This window comes from Hippocampus guttulatus, chromosome 2, assembly GCF_054856545.1.
Source record: "Hippocampus guttulatus isolate MCC_2025c chromosome 2, RoL_Hgut_1.0, whole genome shotgun sequence".
NCBI classification, from domain to species: domain Eukaryota; kingdom Metazoa; phylum Chordata; class Actinopteri; order Syngnathiformes; family Syngnathidae; genus Hippocampus; species Hippocampus guttulatus.
In genome coordinates, this window is record NC_141262.1 from 21,750,708 (window position 1) to 21,769,311 (window position 18,604).

The window sequence follows — 18,604 nt, forward strand, 5'->3', positions numbered from 1 at the left end:
TTTGTCGCATAGTTCATTTGTTTATTCGTTATTTAGCAGAATTAAAATGTTACTGCATAGCCAGGTCAGGCATGAATCGGGTTGTTTGTAATGTGCATTACTGTCACCTACTGGACGGGAGCGCAACATGTTATAATTCCTCAGTCAGTATTTTGATTTTTGTGCCTTGGTGGAGGTAATTTATTTTGACTTTTGCTGGTTGGAGTTTAAGTGGGGCTGTGACCCATCACATTCACTAGATGAGGCTGTAAAAAAATAAAATCATGGGTGTCTGGAATGGATGACTTCCGGGGCACCATGGCTCAGGTGGTGGGGTGGGTCGTCCCCCCAACCGATCGATCCTCAGCCCTTGTGACCCTGTCCGAGTGTCCTGCAGGAAAATCCTGAACCCTCAGTTGCTGCTGATGGTAATCAAGTGCCTTGAATACTATGAAGGTAGAAACACATGAGAGTCAGAGTTTTTTTTCCATATGTTTAATGTGATTTCAATGGTGGAGTCAAAATTTTTTCATGTTTTATGAACATGTTGGAACGTGCTGCGCATGCACGCACACGCTGACAAGATCCCATCTGTGAGAGTGAAAGAGTTTGTGGATGCGAATGAAAGCTTACAGACAAAATCAAACGTGCCCCGTCGACATGTTGCGATCAGATTAGCAGCATTTGGAGACTTAAAGAGCGTTACCGTGACGGCGGCATGCTTTCACTTCTCTGCGCACGCATCTAACAAAGACAAACAAGGTCCTCAGAATGCGGTAAAACAAGCTGGCGATCGTCTGCGCAAACTCTGAAGGTCCTCGGAGGACATTTAAAGTTCAGCGCTTCTGACATGTTGACTTCTGCTGTGACCTCTGACCTGTTTTCCTCAACTCCAGCCAAGAGTTCTGTCGCCACCTGCTGTCAGGCTCAGGAAAGAAGCGCAGCACCAACAGCTTTCCCTTGATGCCCTGGTGATGGGTCTTCTGTGGGGTCTAGATGATCTGCTGACGTTTTGATGTCCTGTTCACCGTCTGTGATGATCTCGTGAGATTTGCTCTTCAGTGGACACTAGCAGGGACTTGTGGACATTTTTTAGCTCTTCACCGAGTGTCAAATGTCAGAAGGAAGACAGAAAAAGTTTCCTGGTAGCTTCTGCTGTTGATCTTTTGTGATGTTCTCCAGTGGAATACGTTTCTCAGTTAAGAGTGACAAATATGTGAATGAGCAGATGATTTATCAGTAGAAATTCTGATGATCTCCTGTTGATCAATCAATCAAATGTCAAGGTTGGAAATAGAGAGATGGAGGAAGTTGAAGTAGATGCCACACATACAGTTGCTTTTGTTTTACTACCATTCAAAAGTAATTTGGAATCAATGAGCATGAGGGACTGGCGACCTGTTCAGGGTGTACCCTGCCTCTCGCCCAAAATTAGCTGATAGGCTGCAGAACATCCACAAACCCGTCAGGAGAAGCTCTACAGAGAATGGATGAATGAGAGCAAGCTCCAGTGTATCAGCAACATACATGTGATACTGTTTTAGAAAGAGAAGTGGTCCTGAAATTGAACCTTGTGGGACCCCCTTTCCAAAAGGTGATTCGGTCAGAGACAATGATCGTTCCTGGTCTTCTGTGATGTGCTCCTTGGCGGACATTAGTGGCCAAGAGTCATTTTTTTGTCTCCAGGTGAGTGGGGAAAAATGTCAAAAGGAAGACAAGAAAGATTTTGGTTATCCTAATAATATTTTGCAAATCAAGCTCCGTAGAAACGTTCTTGTATTTCAAACATGTATAGATTAGCGAGTACAATATTATATTTTTAAGGAGAGTGACAAACAGAAGAAGCGAGACATAAAAGGTTGTTGATAGAGACTATTTATTTATTTGATGTTCAGAGCTTTATTAGCTCTTTTTGTATAAAAGTAAAAATGTCAAAATATGTAGGATAAGTAGCAAAATTATATACAAATGAAATCTGACATGTTAGATGTGATGCTTGGTGCTCATCAATAAACTTTGGACCTACAGGAAGAAAACATGAAGGAACATTTTAGTGGGATCACATGAGGTAATGCATGTATTTTTTTTTTTAGGGAAGGGGGTCTGCAATGGATGAGGGTGCGTGTAGTTCACCTGGCGAAGGCGGACAAGGCCAGGATGCTGAGCAGGAACTGGAGGCTATAGAAGCCTAGCAGCACCAAGCCCAGCAGGAACTCCAGACGCAGCACCAAACTTTGCAGAAACAGGAAGTAGGCAGACAGCGTGATGCACGGCAGAAGCAGGAACAGAGACACCGCCGTGGTCACCGCGTGCTCACACAGGTTACCCTTCCATCCTGACACATACACAATATGGTTGTCACCGATATCAACAGTTTCAATCCACATCAAGAAGTTTGCTGAGAAATGGCCAGGGTGACCTTAAAACGGTCGCTTCAAACACAGATGCCAGACTTCCTGTGCTGTATCTGGGTTGGCTTCTTCACACGTTTTTGTGGGTCTACTCATGATAGGCGTGCCTAGCAAATTTCATGTTGCTATGTCAAATTGGGTTAAGGGATTGAATTGTCATTAAGAGTGATTAGTTTTACATTCAAACCAAAACGACATTTCCAGCATGACTTCCTGAGACTTTTTTGTAGGTCTTCTCATCATAGAAATGCCTCCTGAATCTCATGTGGAAAAGTCAAACTGACTTCAGGGTATGAATTTTCAAAAGATTTATTTCACATTTTAAAGTAAATTATCACACTTTAGCCGCTTTAAACTAATATGGCAGAGTTACTGGGGTGCTCCGGACATGGCTTCTTCAGACTTTTTTGTGGGTGTACTCTTACCATACAAGTCTACCAGATTTAAAGGTGCTAAATCAAACTGGTTGGTTCTTCAAAGTGTTATTTATTTTGGGATTTATGGTGAATCATCATACTTTGACCACTTCAAAGTAAGATGGCAGACTTCCATTGGTGTTAAAGGCATAGCTTCTTGACCTTTTTGTGGGTCCTCTCATGATAGATAATTCTACGAAATTTAAGTCAAACTGGCTTCATGGGCCTAACATGTTTTTTTTTCTTTTTCAGGTAGTGTACCGTGTCCCTTTAAATGTCATTAAAAAAACGAAACGTCCCGAGTGCAGCGTCACCACCTACCGTAGAAGATACGCAGAATCTCCAGACCGAGGAAGAGAAACAGCAGCGCCACGTCCAGAATCAAATTACTAGCCGGATAGGGCAGTAAAAGTCCTGCCGGGAAGAAGCAGAAGATCTTCAGGAAACTTCTCAACGCTCACTGTAGTTGGAAGTTTGTCGTCGGACGACCTTTATAGATGAACATGAGGATGTTTGCCAGGAAAAAGGCGGCAAAGTACCAGCAGTTGAGGTACAGGAGCACCTGCAAAGGGGTCGATGACAGCTGCGGGTGCATGTCAAGGTCACGCGCACAAGGTCAAGCAGACACGCAAGCAAAATGAAATCACGTGAAGGATACGATTGGCTGGCTGCCTGAAGCACAAACAAATGACATCACAGTCAAAACACCAATACAAGTTGAATGCCATGCACCTCATTAATAATACTAATAAGAAGAACATTTTAAAGCTCAACCTACTCAGCATGTCTTTACTGCAATGTTGGGAATTAAGAGTACAAATACTTTGTTACTCTACTTAAGTAGAATTTTAAGATATCTATTCATGCTTGAATAGTTGGTTTTCAGCCAACGTTTAGCTTTTTCTCTGTATAATTGAACACAGATAACTGTACTTAAAAATATTATCTTTTGTTAGCATAAAAACTATTAGCTTCTGCCCTTTAAAAATGCCTTGACATTTATTTGTTTTAGTTTTCATTAGCTCATTATTTTGTTAGTAAATCCACATTAGCAACGCTGTGGAAGCATGTTTTAATAGCATACATCTGAGGGAACAAAGGGAATACAGATTTCTTTTTTTTTTTTGCAGATTATGTTGAGTTTTTTTTTTAATCGTACCGGATTATCAAAGCTTTTTTTCCTTACATGTAACTGACTCATTTTTACTTTTTACTTGTATTAAGTACATCTCGGAGTCTGCACCTCTAAACGTTTATTTTGCGAAGGATTTGAATACGAACTTGGGCTTTTACCGAATCATCAGTTACCAGCACAAAAAAAGTGACGTAAAGCGGGCTGAATTTGCTTGACAACGGGACCATACGGACGGAAACTTTTAACATTTGGTAACTGGTGTTTTGAAAAGTTTATGATCGACGATCAGTGTTTCGCCTTTTTTCCAAATATTGCAGTTCAGTCTAAAGTACAGTACTCTTAGTAGGCAGACGCGGTGCTAGTCAAATTTATCACATTAAAATGCGTTAAAGCTCATCACGTGGTAGCACTAAGCATTAATTGACGGCATGTAACTGTAACGTACAAAATATAAAGATAAACGCCGAATTTTTTGTAAATAACGATAAATGTAGTAGTTATGTTCAGAGACGGAACGACTTACCGGTCGCCATTTCTAGTTACCGTGGAAACCGCTTTGGGGAAGCGACACTTCTTCGCTTGTCGACGTAACTGAACGGTAGTTGTTTTCCTGCCCTCCACTGGATAAAAAGAGCACTATTAGGCGTTTTTTAATTCCTAACTTTTAACGTCATGTTTTCTTTTTTTATCTGAGCGTTAATATTATTTTTTTATCAGCGTCGGTTGTTTTTTTTTAATGTTTCAACTATTCATTTTTAAAAGTTAAAAATTTCGAAGGTGCTGATTGGTCAGGACGTAGTTATTGGTTGACGTGGCATTACTGCTTCTGCGCAGCTGCAGTATAGCGCTCTCTCCTGACAGTAAGATGGCAGCTGTCAGGATGTGGTCGGCTATGTTGTCGTTTTTCCTTCTCAACATTTTTTACGGCCTCGTCACGTCCTTGTACTTCCACATCGGAGAAACGGAGAAGAAATGTTTCGTAGAAGAAATTCCTGATGAGACGATGATCATCGGTGAGCGCCTTGGCGTCGGGGAAGTGGAGTTGCTAATGCTAATTGCTAGCTCGCAAACTTTGAGATTCAAATCATCGTTTTCATAAAGTGTGATTTTGAAAACATTTTTTTTCTGTACAACTTCCGTTCACTTAACGGTAGTGATACTTGAGTTGTAAGACATTTTAATATGCAAATGTTCCCCTTCAAGTTGCATATGACCCTTTGAATCTTACTATAGCTCGGAACTGTTTGGCACAACATGTATTAAAGCAGATAGTAGTTGCCTGGTGGCGCTTTATTTTGTGTTTTTGCCAGTAAAGAGAAAGGACATTTTATATTGACACGAATCCACTCTGTTGTGTTTGCAGGTAACTATCGGACTCAGCTGTATGACAAACACAAAGAGGAATTTCTGCCAGCCACTCAGGGTCTGGGCATGTTTGTGGAAGTCAAAGACCCAGATGAAAAGGTTTGTTATTCTTCATTAAAACTAGGGCCCTACAGATGTGATTTGTTTTCAGGCTTATGCTGAAATTTGCTTAATGACTTCAAAATGAAAACCAGGAGACACTTTTCTCACATGTCAAAAAAATTTTACTGAAATGCGAGACCGTTTTTTTTTCTAATCCGTTGTCAAACATTTCCCTGGACTAAATTGGGTGTGCATGTGTTTTTTCTCTTTGCAGATGATCCTGTCTCGACAGTACGGCTCCGAGGGAAGATTCACCTTCACGTCTCACACCCCCGGAGAACATCAGATCTGCCTGCACTCCAACTCGTCAAAGTTCTCCCTCTTCGCCGGAGGCATGCTGGTGAATATGCACCGCACAACGCGACCGCACTTGTGCCACCATTTTCCTTGACCAGCGCTTGCCGCTTGCTCGCAGAGGGTCCACCTAGACATCCAGGTGGGCGAGCACGCCAACAACTACGCCGAGATCGCCGCTAAAGACAAGCTGTCGGAACTGCAAGTGCGAGTAAGGCAGCTGGTGGAGCAGGTGGACCAGATCCAGAAGGAGCAGAACTACCAGAGGGTCAGTGGGGGATGAGAAATCATGTTTATGAATATTGCAGTGTTTCCACAACATTTTATTGACCTATGGCACATAATAAATGCCTCCCCAAAGGACCACACTGATGCCAGCTATTACAGATATTACCCTTTAATGTAGACCAAAGGCATAAAGTAATGGTGAGGAATATGCAAGTATGAAAAAGTAAAAAGCCATTTTGGTTCATTCCTGCGGTAATTTCTGGGGAGTGATGTTCACGTGCGGCCCCTACTGTCCGCGTGTCTCCTGCAGTACCGGGAGGAGCGCTTCCGCCAGACCAGCGAGAGCACCAACCAGCGTGTCCTGTGGTGGTCCATCGTGCAAACCCTCATCTTGGTGGCCATCGGCATCTGGCAGATGAGACACCTCAAGAGCTTCTTTGAAGCCAAGAAGCTGGTCTAAACACTCGCTCGCGTGCGCGCGTGTGTTCCAAGTCTATGAAGAGATGCAGTATGGAGCAGAAATGCGATGGACAAAAGTTACTTGAGACCATTATGAATATTTATGATTTCCATTTGGATGGAAATATTTTGATCATCCAGTGAAATGTGAAGCAGACCCATGGCGTTGTGTGTTGCTGGATGATTATTTCAAAAGTCGCCACTGACGGCTGGACGACGTGTACATTGCATTCATCATGGCGAGGTGTGTGTGTGTGTGTGTGTGTGTGTGTGTGTGTGTGTGTGTGTGTGTGTGTGTGTGTGTGTGTGTGTGTGTGTGTGTGTGTGTGTGTGTGTGTGTGTGTGTGTGTGTGTGTGTGTGTGTGTGTGTGTGTGTGTGTGTGTGTGTGTGTGTGTGTGTGTGTGTGTGTGTGTGTGTGTGTGTGTGTGTGTGTGTGTGTGTGTGTGTGTGTGTGTGTGTGTGTGTGTGTGTGTGTGTGTGTGTGTGTGTGTGTGTGTGTGTGTGTGTGTGTGTGTGTGTGTGTGTGTGTGTGTGTGTGTGTGTGTGTGTGTGTGTGTGTGTGTGTGTGTGTGTGTGTGTGTGTGTGAGAGACGCCGTCACGTGTTCACCGCACATGAACTTGTCAATTTCAGTTTAGTGGTTTGAATCTCCGCCTCCCCCCCCAAATTAAGATTGGTTTGTAAAGTTTTGACAGTTGAAAAGTGAAAACGAACGAGTTACTGCATCCAGTGTTAATGTTCACTTTTTTTGCAGATTTTAATGTGCTCAACATTTAATCTATGCAGGAGGTTGAATTCATCAGTAGTGTGACACTGTCGTTTGTTTGTTTTTTCCCTGGATGTTTGAGTCAACATTTGATTTTAGAAAATACTGAAAAGCATTTCCGTTGTTTTGAAAAAAAAAAGGGCTGGATATTTTTTTCAATACAACACTTGTGTTTAAGGTTTAGCCCGATTTGCTCAAAACAAGTTTTTAATGCTTTTGTTTTCATTGCAATTTGATACAAAATGTAATGATGTAAAAGATATTGAAATAAAATTATTTCACCCATTGGGTTTTCTTTTCTTATTCCAGAAACACAACGTGTCTTCCATAGGTGAACATGTACAATTACTCTGCTAAAACAAAGCTGCCTTGTCTATTTGAATGTTAGTCATTGTATGGTATTTGGAGAGCTAAGTATTGTAATATCTGTTTCTTGTATTTGTGTGACGTCATAGAGAGGGGAGGAGCCAGGTTGGGGGAATATTGACTCCGGTAACTAGTCTGAGTGTGGAGCGCATGAGCGTGAGTTGTGACTAACAGCAACTCCTTTGAATGTGTGTGTTATTGCTGTTTTGTTTTTTTATTAAAAACGACAGATTACATCAGCGACTGCGTGCATCCTTCTTTCCGTATTGAAGGGCGTTACAGTATTTTATTTAATTCCAATTTGGTGTCAAGTGTTCGTGCCACCGTTGGAACCAATTTTTGTTTGTGATATTCTTGTTTCGTTACGTTTTCAGAAAGGGTAGGAAACTATGTGTGCTTTGTTTCCGCTCGAGCAGTAAATTAAGTTGAACCCAATCACGCTCGGCTCCAAATTGATCTTTTTCTCCCTTCTTTCGGCGAAAAAAATGGAGAATACATTTTGACGAGTAATTTAAGCTGGCGTCGAGTCCATTTTAAACGGGCTCGTCACATGTCAGGACCCCGGTACCAGTTCTCGCTCGGAGCATGTTAGCTTAGCTTGGCGCAGGTGAGCTATATGCTATTGCTACATGCTACGTGTCCAGACATTGGGCGAGATGCCGCCGACATGAGCGACTCTTGGCCGGAGGAAAAATGCTGATCGCTGGACGAGTCAAAATGAAGTCCGATTAAACGAGAGATCGTCAGCATGGCCGATATTAAGAACTCACGCAGGAGTTTGAATTGTGTTTTAAAAAAGTGAACGATTGAAGAAGCACGATGATGTTCTCATCGAGGAGGAAACCTGTGCTCTACTTTAAGGAGCAGAGAAGGTAATTTTGATGTCAAACCAACTTCATAATAACCAGCACTCATATTTTGTGTTGTGACTATTTTGACATTATTCTAAATTCTGAAACTGCATTATTTGAAGAAATGTCTCCTCAAAAGTTGTCGACCAGGAAGACAAGGAGTAAGTCAAATATTGAGTGGGATTGAATGCAAATGTGCTGCACACAGTAACCGAACTGAATTTAAAAATGTAATCTCGTAGAAAGTTAAAAGTACTGTAGAATATAAAAAAAAACGGTTGATCAGGCTTGTATGCATTGCTCCAAATTCGGATTATTTAATTCAGTGATTCTTTTGCATATCACTTGAGAGACCTGCTTTACAAAACAATACTAAATTAGATCTAACATTACAAGTGTGTATTTGTTTCATAAGAGACCTCCTGAGGTGTGTGCGCCTGTCAATTCATTTGACTTTGTTGGCTTCCTGCATGACACGCATTCTTTGTTTCAATGTTTTCAAAGATGATGATGACAGATGATAGGGGAGGTTTGTCCTTTACAGAAGAAAGTTAATTTTATTTGCCTGAACATTGGAATATACGCTTATAGGACACTTCATTAGGTATACCATCAAAAGACAAGACAATAATGTAAGTGAAGTTCACTAAAAGCATGTTGCATTCAACTATGTGACTTCTGTTGCGTGTTAGTCGTAAGTTAACTTCTCAGATGTTAGGTTTATTTTTTTTGTTTAGTAGTGAAATCTAGTGCACTTTGTAATCATTTAAAGCAGTGCTTCTCAAACAAGTTCCAAAAAATACTAAGAGCATACATACAGGGTGTTTCATAGTCTGTGTTACTTTATAAAATCTCCCAATTTTCAAAGCGTTTGGCACGAAACGGAATACCGTTTTGATGTATGCCATGTAACCACGGGCTAGTACATTGAACGTTTGGGATTTGTGTAAAATGTAATAAAATCTAAGTTCTTGGATTTTTGTGTTCATTTTTTTTCCTCTAAAAAATGTAAGATAAAATATAAGTTGAATCTTCCTATCTTCATCAGTCATTGAGCTAAGGTAACACAGACTTGCTCTCTCGCTCCGTCTCTCTTTCTCTTTGCTGAAGTAGTAATGCTGCTTTTTTGTACAGGTTAACGTGGGACCATTGTTCGGTGTACAAGCTGTTCGGCGTTTGTTTGCTGCTGCTGCTTGCGTCAATGCTGTGGCTGCAGCTCAGCTGTTCATCAGACATGACCGCTGCCGCCTCCTCGCAGCGGGACGGACGCCTCCCGCAGCAACCGCCCCCAGCGTGCCGATCCGAGAGCAGCCCGCGAGATGAGGAGTCGTGGGGTCCGCACAAGTTGGCGCTGCTGGTGCCCTTCAGGGAGCGCTTTGAGGAGCTGCTGGTTTTCGTGCCTTTCATGCACTCCTTCCTCAACAAGAAGAAGATCGCGCACCAGATTCTCATCATCAACCAGGTGGACCATTACAGGTGAGACATAGCAATGGGAGAAACTGTGCCGGGGCTTCCAACATTGTGTGGAAAAATCCAGGAAGCCATTTTTGGAGCACGGACAGAAGCTTGATGTATTTGAGGCGCCTGATGCAGTACGAAGAATTGGTTCACATGCTGGCATCAAAGTCACTTGATAGATTCTTTTGGGGAAAGCTTGAAATGTCCACAAGGTTTCATGTCGTCCAAGTTAGCATCTACAGTAATCCCTCGTTTATCGCGGTTAATGGGAACCTAAGCCACCTGCGATAAATGAAAATCCGCGAAGTAGCAACCAATTAACATATACAGGTTAAAAAAAACGTTTTAAAGTCCGCAAAAAGTCTGCAAACAGTCCGTGAGAAGCTGCAAAACAACAGTGAGTCACATAGAGCAACATATACAGTACTGTACTCCATGTATATGAAAGAAAACCCAAACAATTTTTATGAATATGTTTGAAAAAATCTGCGATAAACGAACCGCGAAATAGTGAGGGATCACTGTATTCTCACTTTCTGCCTCGCACCGGTATCCAAATAAAAGGCCCAGTGTGCTTGCCTCAACCTTTTTTTTTTTTTTTACCCAGATGAATTTGAAACAAAAGACCAAGAAAAAAAAAGGACACATTGTTGATTTAAACAACAAAATATTCAACCAAACTGTATAATATCTAATGAAAGTATGATAGCTTGATGCTAACATGTAATGGGGAAATCCCATGAGCATAAATGCTGCAGTTAGTCTAAACCTTCAAATTGCACAGAGCAGCAACTCATACAAACAGCGCTTACAACGGTCATAATGGCTCTACTCTGCGGGAATGTCGACGACACAGCTTCGTAGGGGGCCATCTCGGCCTCAGCAACTCTTCCAAGCAAGCAAGCGCTGCCTGACCTGTTGTGGCCCAACGCGGTACTACACTGCAGGGTCTCGCTTGTGTGCTCAACGCAAAAGCACGCTCGCATGAACGCACTCGCCGACTGCGGCAATTGTGCCGGCCGGCAGGTTCAACCGGGCGTCGCTGATCAACGTGGGCTACCTGGAAAGCACCAATGACACGGACTACCTGGCCATGCACGATGTGGACCTGCTGCCCCTTAACGACGCGCTGGACTACGGATTCCCAACCAACGGGCCCTTCCACGTGGCCTCGCCGGACCTGCACCCCCTCTACCATTACAAGACCTACGTGGGCGGCATCCTGCTGCTCACCAAGAAGCACTACCACATGGTAACGGCCGCCTTTTGCATGTCGGCACGTTCCACATTATCACGTCATCATGTTTTGCCATGATCAATTTCACATTATCGCGTGACAAATTACATTTTGACCAGAAATTTCACGTTTTAGTTGTGATCAATTTGAATTGTGTGCGTGTGTGTGTTTGCGCGCACAGTGTAACGGGATGTCCAATCGTTTCTGGGGGTGGGGCCGCGAGGACGACGAGTTTTACAGACGGCTGCGAAAGGCGGGCTTGCAGGTAAGCGGCGCGTCTCTTCAGAATTAACGGCCGAGGTTTCTACACATCCCAAGTTGTGGCGGCAATTTGCAGCTGTTCCGGCCGAGCGGCATCACCACGGGATACAAGACCTTCCTGCACGTGCATGACCCGGCGTGGCGCAAGCGGGACCAGAAGCGTGTGGCAGCCCAGAAGCAGGTTCGCCGAGACACACGCTCAAGGGAGGAAAAAAAATGCTCACGGCACTTTTGCTTACTTTTAGCATTCAAATAAAACAGTTGTTGAAGCCCTTCTCTCCTAAATTTGGGAAGTTAAGATGAACTTTTTTGAGGTGATTTTTTTTTAATTCATTGATCTCATGAAATAATAGGTTAATGCATCCATTGTATATTATGGAATAAAAATTTAAATGTATAATTTTAGAACATTTTTCAACCTTGCTAATTTGGTCAATTCTAGGTCAATGGCAAATTTTAGTCAAATGTTAATCAGTTCTTTTTCTGGAATCCGACGGCTGATGAGAAATCGATTTCAAACCGAGTTATGGCCGTCTGCTGTCATGACTGAAGCTTCAGCAATATCCCACCCACTGTCTTTTGAAAAATGTTTTTAAAAAATTAACATTTAAAAACGTGAATTGATGAATTATAAGTAATAGCACAACGAGTGTGAATTATTTAATCATTAAAAGGAACTAATTTGTGGTAAATTTAACTGTATGAAAGCAAGTGCAAAGCCAAATTGAAACTTTTCTTCAACGTCTTCCTTAAGCGACCGAAATAGGGTATCCACGTGCGTCCTTTCACGGTAAAATATTTTGGTTATATTTTTGGGCAGGAGCAGTTCAAAGTGGATCCAGAAGGGGGCCTCAGCAACCTGCGCTACCATGTGGAGTCCCGCCAGGAGCTGACTATAGGGGGCGCCCCCTGCACCATCATCAACACAAGGCTGGATTGCGACCAAGACCAGACGCCCTGGTGCCTCCTCTTGTAGGACATGCACGCAAACACGCACGCAGGCTGCCACACAAGCATTTTATTTTGGAAAGCTCCTGAACAGGAACCAGTTGAGGCACAATTAGGCAGTGTTGAAAATGCCTCCCTCCAGTACCATGAAATCAGAGAGGTGGCCATTTTGTGGTCTGGTTCCAATGGAGGCTATCCCTGAAATCAGGTTTACCAACCTTTTATTTTTTAACTATAAAAGGAATGTTACCCCTAAATGTGTGTCCGTGTAAATTACAATTCAAGGACACTTAACTCCTGCTCAGCAAAACAACATGAAGTGCAAAAACTCATTTTGTGCACTTTCTTTTCACTGAAATCAGTACCATGTCATTCCAAATGTACAAAACAATTATGAGGGCCACTCACCTTGAAATACTGTATAGTGCAGTATAAACCCATATATATATAGAGAGGGGGGGGGGGCAGTCAGAGTCTGAGCCCCTTGTCCTCTCTGTTGTTGTGCGACATAAAAACTCTCGCACAATGTCGCGCTCCATTGTACCATTGTTTTTACGTAGGGGGGATTGGGTTAGCTCTTTCTCTAAACTAATTCTGTGCCCGAGACACCAACATGTCAGTCGTCACTTTTTTTGTTTTTTCTTGCATCCCTTTGTAGCTATTAGTGTGTGCAGATGTGATGAATGATTGATGAATCATTCGCTCATTTCCGAATCACGAGTAAGACATTTTTGGTGGATATTTGAGGAAATACCCAGGTATGCTTAATTCAAATAATGTATACTGTCGGTATAATGATAAGGGAGTACAGAAAGACTCAGTGATTCCCAACATCTTCTTGAATAGATTGTTAGAAGAGCAAACAGCAGGTGGCGCCGCCAACTGGACAAGATTCTCCAGTCTCTGCTGCTCCAACTCTTTAGCAAGGGCGCAGGGGTTTATTTTTTCATATGCCACATTATCATTATTGGCAACTACAGTAATTTGAAAAGGACTGGAAAGTTTAGTGTTAAAAGTCAAATTGGAAAAAAAAATAGAAAAGGCATTACATTGAATGTTTTATTGTATTCATCTATCCACCCATCCATTTCCAACACCACTTATCCTGAACAGAGTCGCTGGGAGTTACTGGAGCCTATCCCAGCTGACTTTGGGTGGAAGGCGGACTACACCCCTGTCGCCAATCAGTCGCAGGGCACACATTAAGAGACGAACAACCATTCACACACACATGGACAACATCAAAGAACAATGCCGATGTAGTTTAGAAAAGTCATAAGTGGCCCCTGAGCTCAAAAGTTTGCTCACCCCTCAACTGAGCTAGCATTGCTAACATGTAGCCTAGCTAGCTAGCAAGCAGCAGCAGAATGTTCTGTTTCCAAAAGTGTTTTTTTTAAATTACGTCTTGATGGAAAGTCATGTCAAGTGGAAGAGATGCAACACAATTATTTAAATGTGTTATTTTTCCTATTTAAGTGGGTTTTTTTATATTTTAGTTTTGCTTGAGGAGCGCCACAAATGGACTCCATGTTACTTGTAAGATGATGACATCTCTGAACAAGAATAATGATGATCATGATAATCAACCTCAGACGGCTGTCATCCATTTTGTTGGCAATAAACGGTACGTTTTTATTTTTATGTTTTCCCTTTTGTGGTTCTTCCACATTGTCTCCTGTCTCAAACTTCCAAATATTCATAAATTTGGGACATCCGGTTGTCCTTATACACTCAAGGAAAAGGTCTTCTCAAACAGTGAAATGTATAACCCGGATTTCATATTTTTGTTGTCGTAACACCGAAGGAATCAGAGTACTTTTATTCATGTTTTTTTTTTTTAAATGAATCGACCAATTCATCGGTTATCGGAAATTTCTTCTGCCAAATATCCAAATCGGTTGGACCTTTTATATGGCTTGTGATGAGATGGAAAGGAAGATGTGCATTGTTTGCTTTTAGCATCAAAGCTTTATCAGTGCATGAGTTGGGAGTGTCGTGTCCTTTCTGAAGTTCAAACCATTCCAACTCCAGCTCCTCCATGATAGATTACAAATTATCTTTCACATTCATCAATTCCACTCAAAAATTCCTAATTCTCCATTTCAAAGAAAAAAAGACAAACTAAGCGACGTAGAAATGGGCCATTGCCCTCAACTGTAAGAAATCGCGTCGTTTGGTTTTGCCCAATGCGGAAGTCAAGTCATACCACGTTTGCTTCTAAGTTGACTAGTCAAATTTAATGTTGACTAGTAGTGTCTTACAGAAGGCAGGTGCTCCTCAAAGTTGACTCATAATGTGCGACAGTGGCCCAAGACTCTACGCTTAATTAGAGATGTCTAATCGTGGCTCAGTCCTCTTTAAGTCCACGAGTCTTGGTCTGATGGTGACCCACTTCTCTTCTAAGTCAACGAGTAATGGCTGAGATTGGCTGAGTGTTCCTCGAAGTCGACTAGTTATGTCTGCTGTGAGTTATGGGCTTGTGACATTCTTGTCATAGTTGGAGTGCAGGTGATAACGTGTGTGTGTGTGTGTGTGTGTGTGTGTGTGTGTGTGTGTGTGTGTGTGTGTGTGTGTGTGTGTGTGTGTGTGTGTGTGTGTGTGTGTGTGTGTGGGTGTTGTTTATCAAATAACGAGCCTCCCGGTCCCGCCGCCACAATGTGACCCCCCGCCCCCGACGTCTGGTAATTTCTCGTGAATCTTTCTGGAAGCGGAGTGCCGATTGACACCTTGGTCCTCAGGGCTGAAAGGTTTGCTTTTTACGAGAATTCGTCACAATTACACACTTGGGCTGAGAGGAGCCCCGCGGCCATCTTAGTCACACAAGGCTCGTTCGCAAACGCACAAGCCTGCACCGACAAAACATTGATCTGTTCGGCATTAGGTGTCATCTTTGGACTGCAACATAGTTGAGTGGAATCTAGATTTAGGCAGATGTGAAAGTCCCCCACGCTTCAAGTCTTTTGAGACATTCATAGTAAATGCAATTCATATTGACTGACTGTCACAGATGATGGCATCCCACTCAAATACACTTTTTTGCGGAACACTTAAGACACGAACAGCTTGACTCTGAGTTGCACAATTTGTGTGTCGCCCCTCAACTTTGTGGATAGTAAGTGCATAAATGATATCAATTTCTAATAAAAGCCATTACATCCTCGTCTTGATACAATCGAAATAACGACACGTAATCGTTCCAACACATTCGCAAATTCTCACAGCGCGGCAATCACACCCATCTGCTTTGATGTCTGCTAATGGGTGAATGCAAAATGGCTGCCTGATCCCAGCGCTTTAGCAAGGATAGCACAAAAATATTGTGCAAACTGTACAGATCCCTCTTTTGTGTTCACAGTTACACCTTCATCCAAATCACAAAATGAACTTGTCTGACAATGTCCATCAAGAATCCTGCCCAAAGATTAACTGAACCTACAGCCGTCGGTGTCTGTAGGCCTAATAAGCAGGATTGTAGAGGATTTCAGCTCGATTGGTGAGCTAGTCCGCCTCGCAGTGCAGAGGTGCAGGGTTCGATTCTGGCTCTGACCTTCCTGTGTAGAATTTGCATGTTCTCCCCATGCCTGCGTGGGTTTTCTGTGGGTACTCCCACATTGCACAAACATGCATGGCAGGCTAATGGAACACTCTAAATTGTCCCAAGGTGTGAGTGTGAGCGCGAATGGTTGTTTGTCTGTGCATGCCCTGCGATTGGCTGGCAACCGGTTCAGGGTGTCCCCCGTCTACTGCCCGAAGACGGCTGGGATAGGCTCCAGCACCCCCCGCAACCCTTGTGAGTATAAGCAGTTCAGAAAATGGATGGATGGATGGACGGACTGTCAAACTAAGTGTGTCGCCATCTCGTTCCTGACAATGGAATTACACCGGAAATAGTGGGACTGCGAACTAGGAACTCATGATGGAGGCGGGATTACTTTACAGATCACATGGAAGCTTATTGACAAAGATAAGATAAGAAAACCTTTATTAGTCTCGCAATGGAGAAATTCCCAATTCACAGCAGCAAAGTTATGAAAGGAAGAAGTAGAACAACAAAATATAGGAGCTGCTGGAAAGGCAGCCACTCTCGCGGCGCCATTTTGAAGTCAAAATAACAAAAATAACACAACACAACACATAGGACACAGACAGTCGTGCAATCTTCACCAATTTTCTGCATACACTTTGTTGTCTGAAGCGGTTATAGAGGAAAGGGGAGAGGATCAAAGTGTCCTTTCACCAGTGGATCAGAGACGTCATGCTGAAAATGTGCACGCGTCTGCTACAAGCTAAGTTTTGAAAGCAAACACGAAGCTGTAGCGTCCATTGATGAAAAGAGATGAGTTCACTTCTCCTGTCCCACGTAATCCGCTTCAAACTCCAAGCCGCGACTCCCAGTTCCAAATCCGCATCGGCGCTCCGCACTAACGCTCCTTTCTTCTCATCGTCGGCTCCTCAAGACTTACATCCATCCAGCCGCAGACCGTTCAACAGCACCGACCTCTCCGCTGAACAAAGCGGGGCTGTGAAAAATGCTGCCCATTACAGGCGCAAGACACAAGCGCCCCAGGACTGTCCGGCAACGACAGTCAAATGGGGCCGACATTCCTCCCAGTCAAAAACAGTGCTGGTATAACCATGCTGCCGAGAAGGCGCAACCACCAAGCACAGAGTCTTCTCCTTGATGAATATCGTGGCCAAAAAATGCTGAAAAAAGTCCACATCAGGTCCACACGACGTAACAACAAACGCAAAGTGACAAAACAAACACAAAAACAACAAAAAAAGCAAGGCTCATAAGAGCACTTGCTGACGGCTGCCTACTCGGGCGCCATCTTAGGCCCCACACATCAAAATACAGCAGCGAGGACCAAATGAAGGATTAAAAAGTACAGTCTGTCAAGGGAATATTTGCATAATTGATTGGAATGCGGCATGTGTGAAGAGCTTTGTGATTGGCTCGCTGCAGTTTATGGGGCGTATCTGGGTGTGGGGTCCTACGGGCGCTGCCCGGACACCTGGTTATCCCCCGTCCCACCTGGCTGAAAACGTCTATCTGTCTGTCGTCACTTTTGCGGGCCATAAAGTTGTGAACGTTCATCATCGGCTGACAGGAAGTTTATTTTCGGGGGAGGCGTGAAAGACAAATGAACAGCAGACGAGCGGCGGCGTCCATTCGCGTGAAAAAAAACCACCATACGCCGCGTCAACAGACGCTTCATCTGTTTGCCGGATTCAGGTGCCATCTGCTCAATATGTTTCATTTCTTTTTAAATTCTGTTCTTTGCAACTCCCGTCAGACATTAACTTCATGACATTTACGCTGATGTACAGTAGGAGGCGCTGTATGGTTCATTTGATTCACTTTGGATAAACATGGTCATAAATAGAATACACCATGTAAGTCCCGCTAATTTTAGTAATTTAGTAGTAGTTAAAAAAATCGAGTTAGTGTCCTGCATGTTTTAGATATCTCCCTCCTCGGTAAGCTTTGCAGGAGCTTGATAACGATCCAGGCGAACCCACAAAATACAACACTGTGTCGGGCAAGTTTGTTTTCGTTTATGGCTGCCATTTTCTTGATTGGCTACGTTCCGTTTCACGTCACGGAGAGATGATTCGGGAGCACTCCACAAACACTCCATATATTAAAAAATAAATAAATAAATAAACAACCCCCCCCCCCCCCAAAAAAAGTAATACTAAAACGAATAAAACTGAATCAAAACTGTTTTTGAAGAAATAAAAACTCATCAAAACCATCCGAATTCGAAAAGCCAAAGTCAAATCTATTTCTAACCCTGGTGTGTCATGATGGCGACACCTCCTGATTGGTGAGATTGTCGACATCTGATTCCCGGACAAGTCTAGACTTTTCCACCCCCTAAACTGAGCTCAGCGGACAAACACAAAATCGACAAGTTATCTTCTTGACATATATCACAAGAAAAGTTCCCTTTTCCAAAACCTCAAGAGAAACGCAAATTTCCAAAATAAAAGCTCGTTTACATCAGCAGACGCTTCTGAAGGCAACGTAAAACCGACTCCACGCCGTAAACAGCTCAACGTGGCGTCCGAAGGCACAACAACACCAATGTGGCACCTAAAGGTACTGGCGCCCAAAAACGTCACCTGAAGGCAACAAACACCACATGACACCTGAAGCTAATGCTAATTCGGCACCCCAAGGAAACGCTAACGACGTACGCCCTGAAGGCAGCATTAACTCGGCACGTGGAGGCAGCACAGCACCAAATTGGTCCAGGCGGCGAGTAAACAAATGTGAGCGATGGGTGAGTGAGTGGTGGGGGGGGGGGGGGCGTTTAGGCTC

At 43.3% G+C, this 18,604-nt stretch overlaps 3 protein-coding genes and 1 long non-coding RNA gene across 4 annotated transcripts; 3 read left to right on the forward strand and 1 right to left on the reverse strand.

Moving 5' to 3' along the window:
- Positions 1-352: 352 nt before the first annotated feature.
- Positions 353-3,146, forward strand: LOC147208899 (uncharacterized). Its single transcript, XR_015098975.1, has 3 exons — positions 353-435; positions 2,073-2,300; positions 3,059-3,146. It is a non-coding gene; the product is annotated as an uncharacterized LOC147208899 (long non-coding RNA).
- tmem216 (transmembrane protein 216) lies at positions 1,839-3,535 on the reverse strand. The gene is made up of 5 exons (XM_086101707.1): positions 3,465-3,535; positions 3,296-3,389; positions 3,128-3,220; positions 2,113-2,314; positions 1,839-2,001 (listed from the first exon to the last, which is right to left on the reverse strand). Exons 1-5 carry the CDS (start codon positions 3,498-3,500, stop codon positions 1,986-1,988), a joined length of 441 nt encoding a protein of 146 aa, XP_085957833.1. The 5' UTR covers positions 3,501-3,535; the 3' UTR covers positions 1,839-1,985.
- A 1,239-nt stretch (positions 3,536-4,774) lies between these two features.
- On the forward strand, positions 4,775-6,723 carry tmed9 (transmembrane p24 trafficking protein 9). The gene is made up of 5 exons (XM_086106002.1): positions 4,775-4,954; positions 5,305-5,405; positions 5,623-5,748; positions 5,824-5,970; positions 6,241-6,723. The coding sequence occupies exons 1-5, from the start codon at positions 4,807-4,809 to the stop codon at positions 6,388-6,390; spliced, it is 672 nt and encodes a 223-aa protein (XP_085962128.1). The 5' UTR covers positions 4,775-4,806; the 3' UTR covers positions 6,391-6,723.
- A 105-nt stretch (positions 6,724-6,828) lies between these two features.
- b4galt7 (xylosylprotein beta 1,4-galactosyltransferase, polypeptide 7 (galactosyltransferase I)) lies at positions 6,829-13,915 on the forward strand. Its single transcript, XM_086101729.1, has 6 exons — positions 6,829-8,393; positions 9,507-9,848; positions 10,857-11,082; positions 11,249-11,332; positions 11,405-11,509; positions 12,149-13,915. Exons 1-6 carry the CDS (start codon positions 8,341-8,343, stop codon positions 12,302-12,304), a joined length of 966 nt encoding a protein of 321 aa, XP_085957855.1. The 5' UTR covers positions 6,829-8,340; the 3' UTR covers positions 12,305-13,915.
- The last annotated feature ends 4,689 nt before the right edge of the window (positions 13,916-18,604 follow it).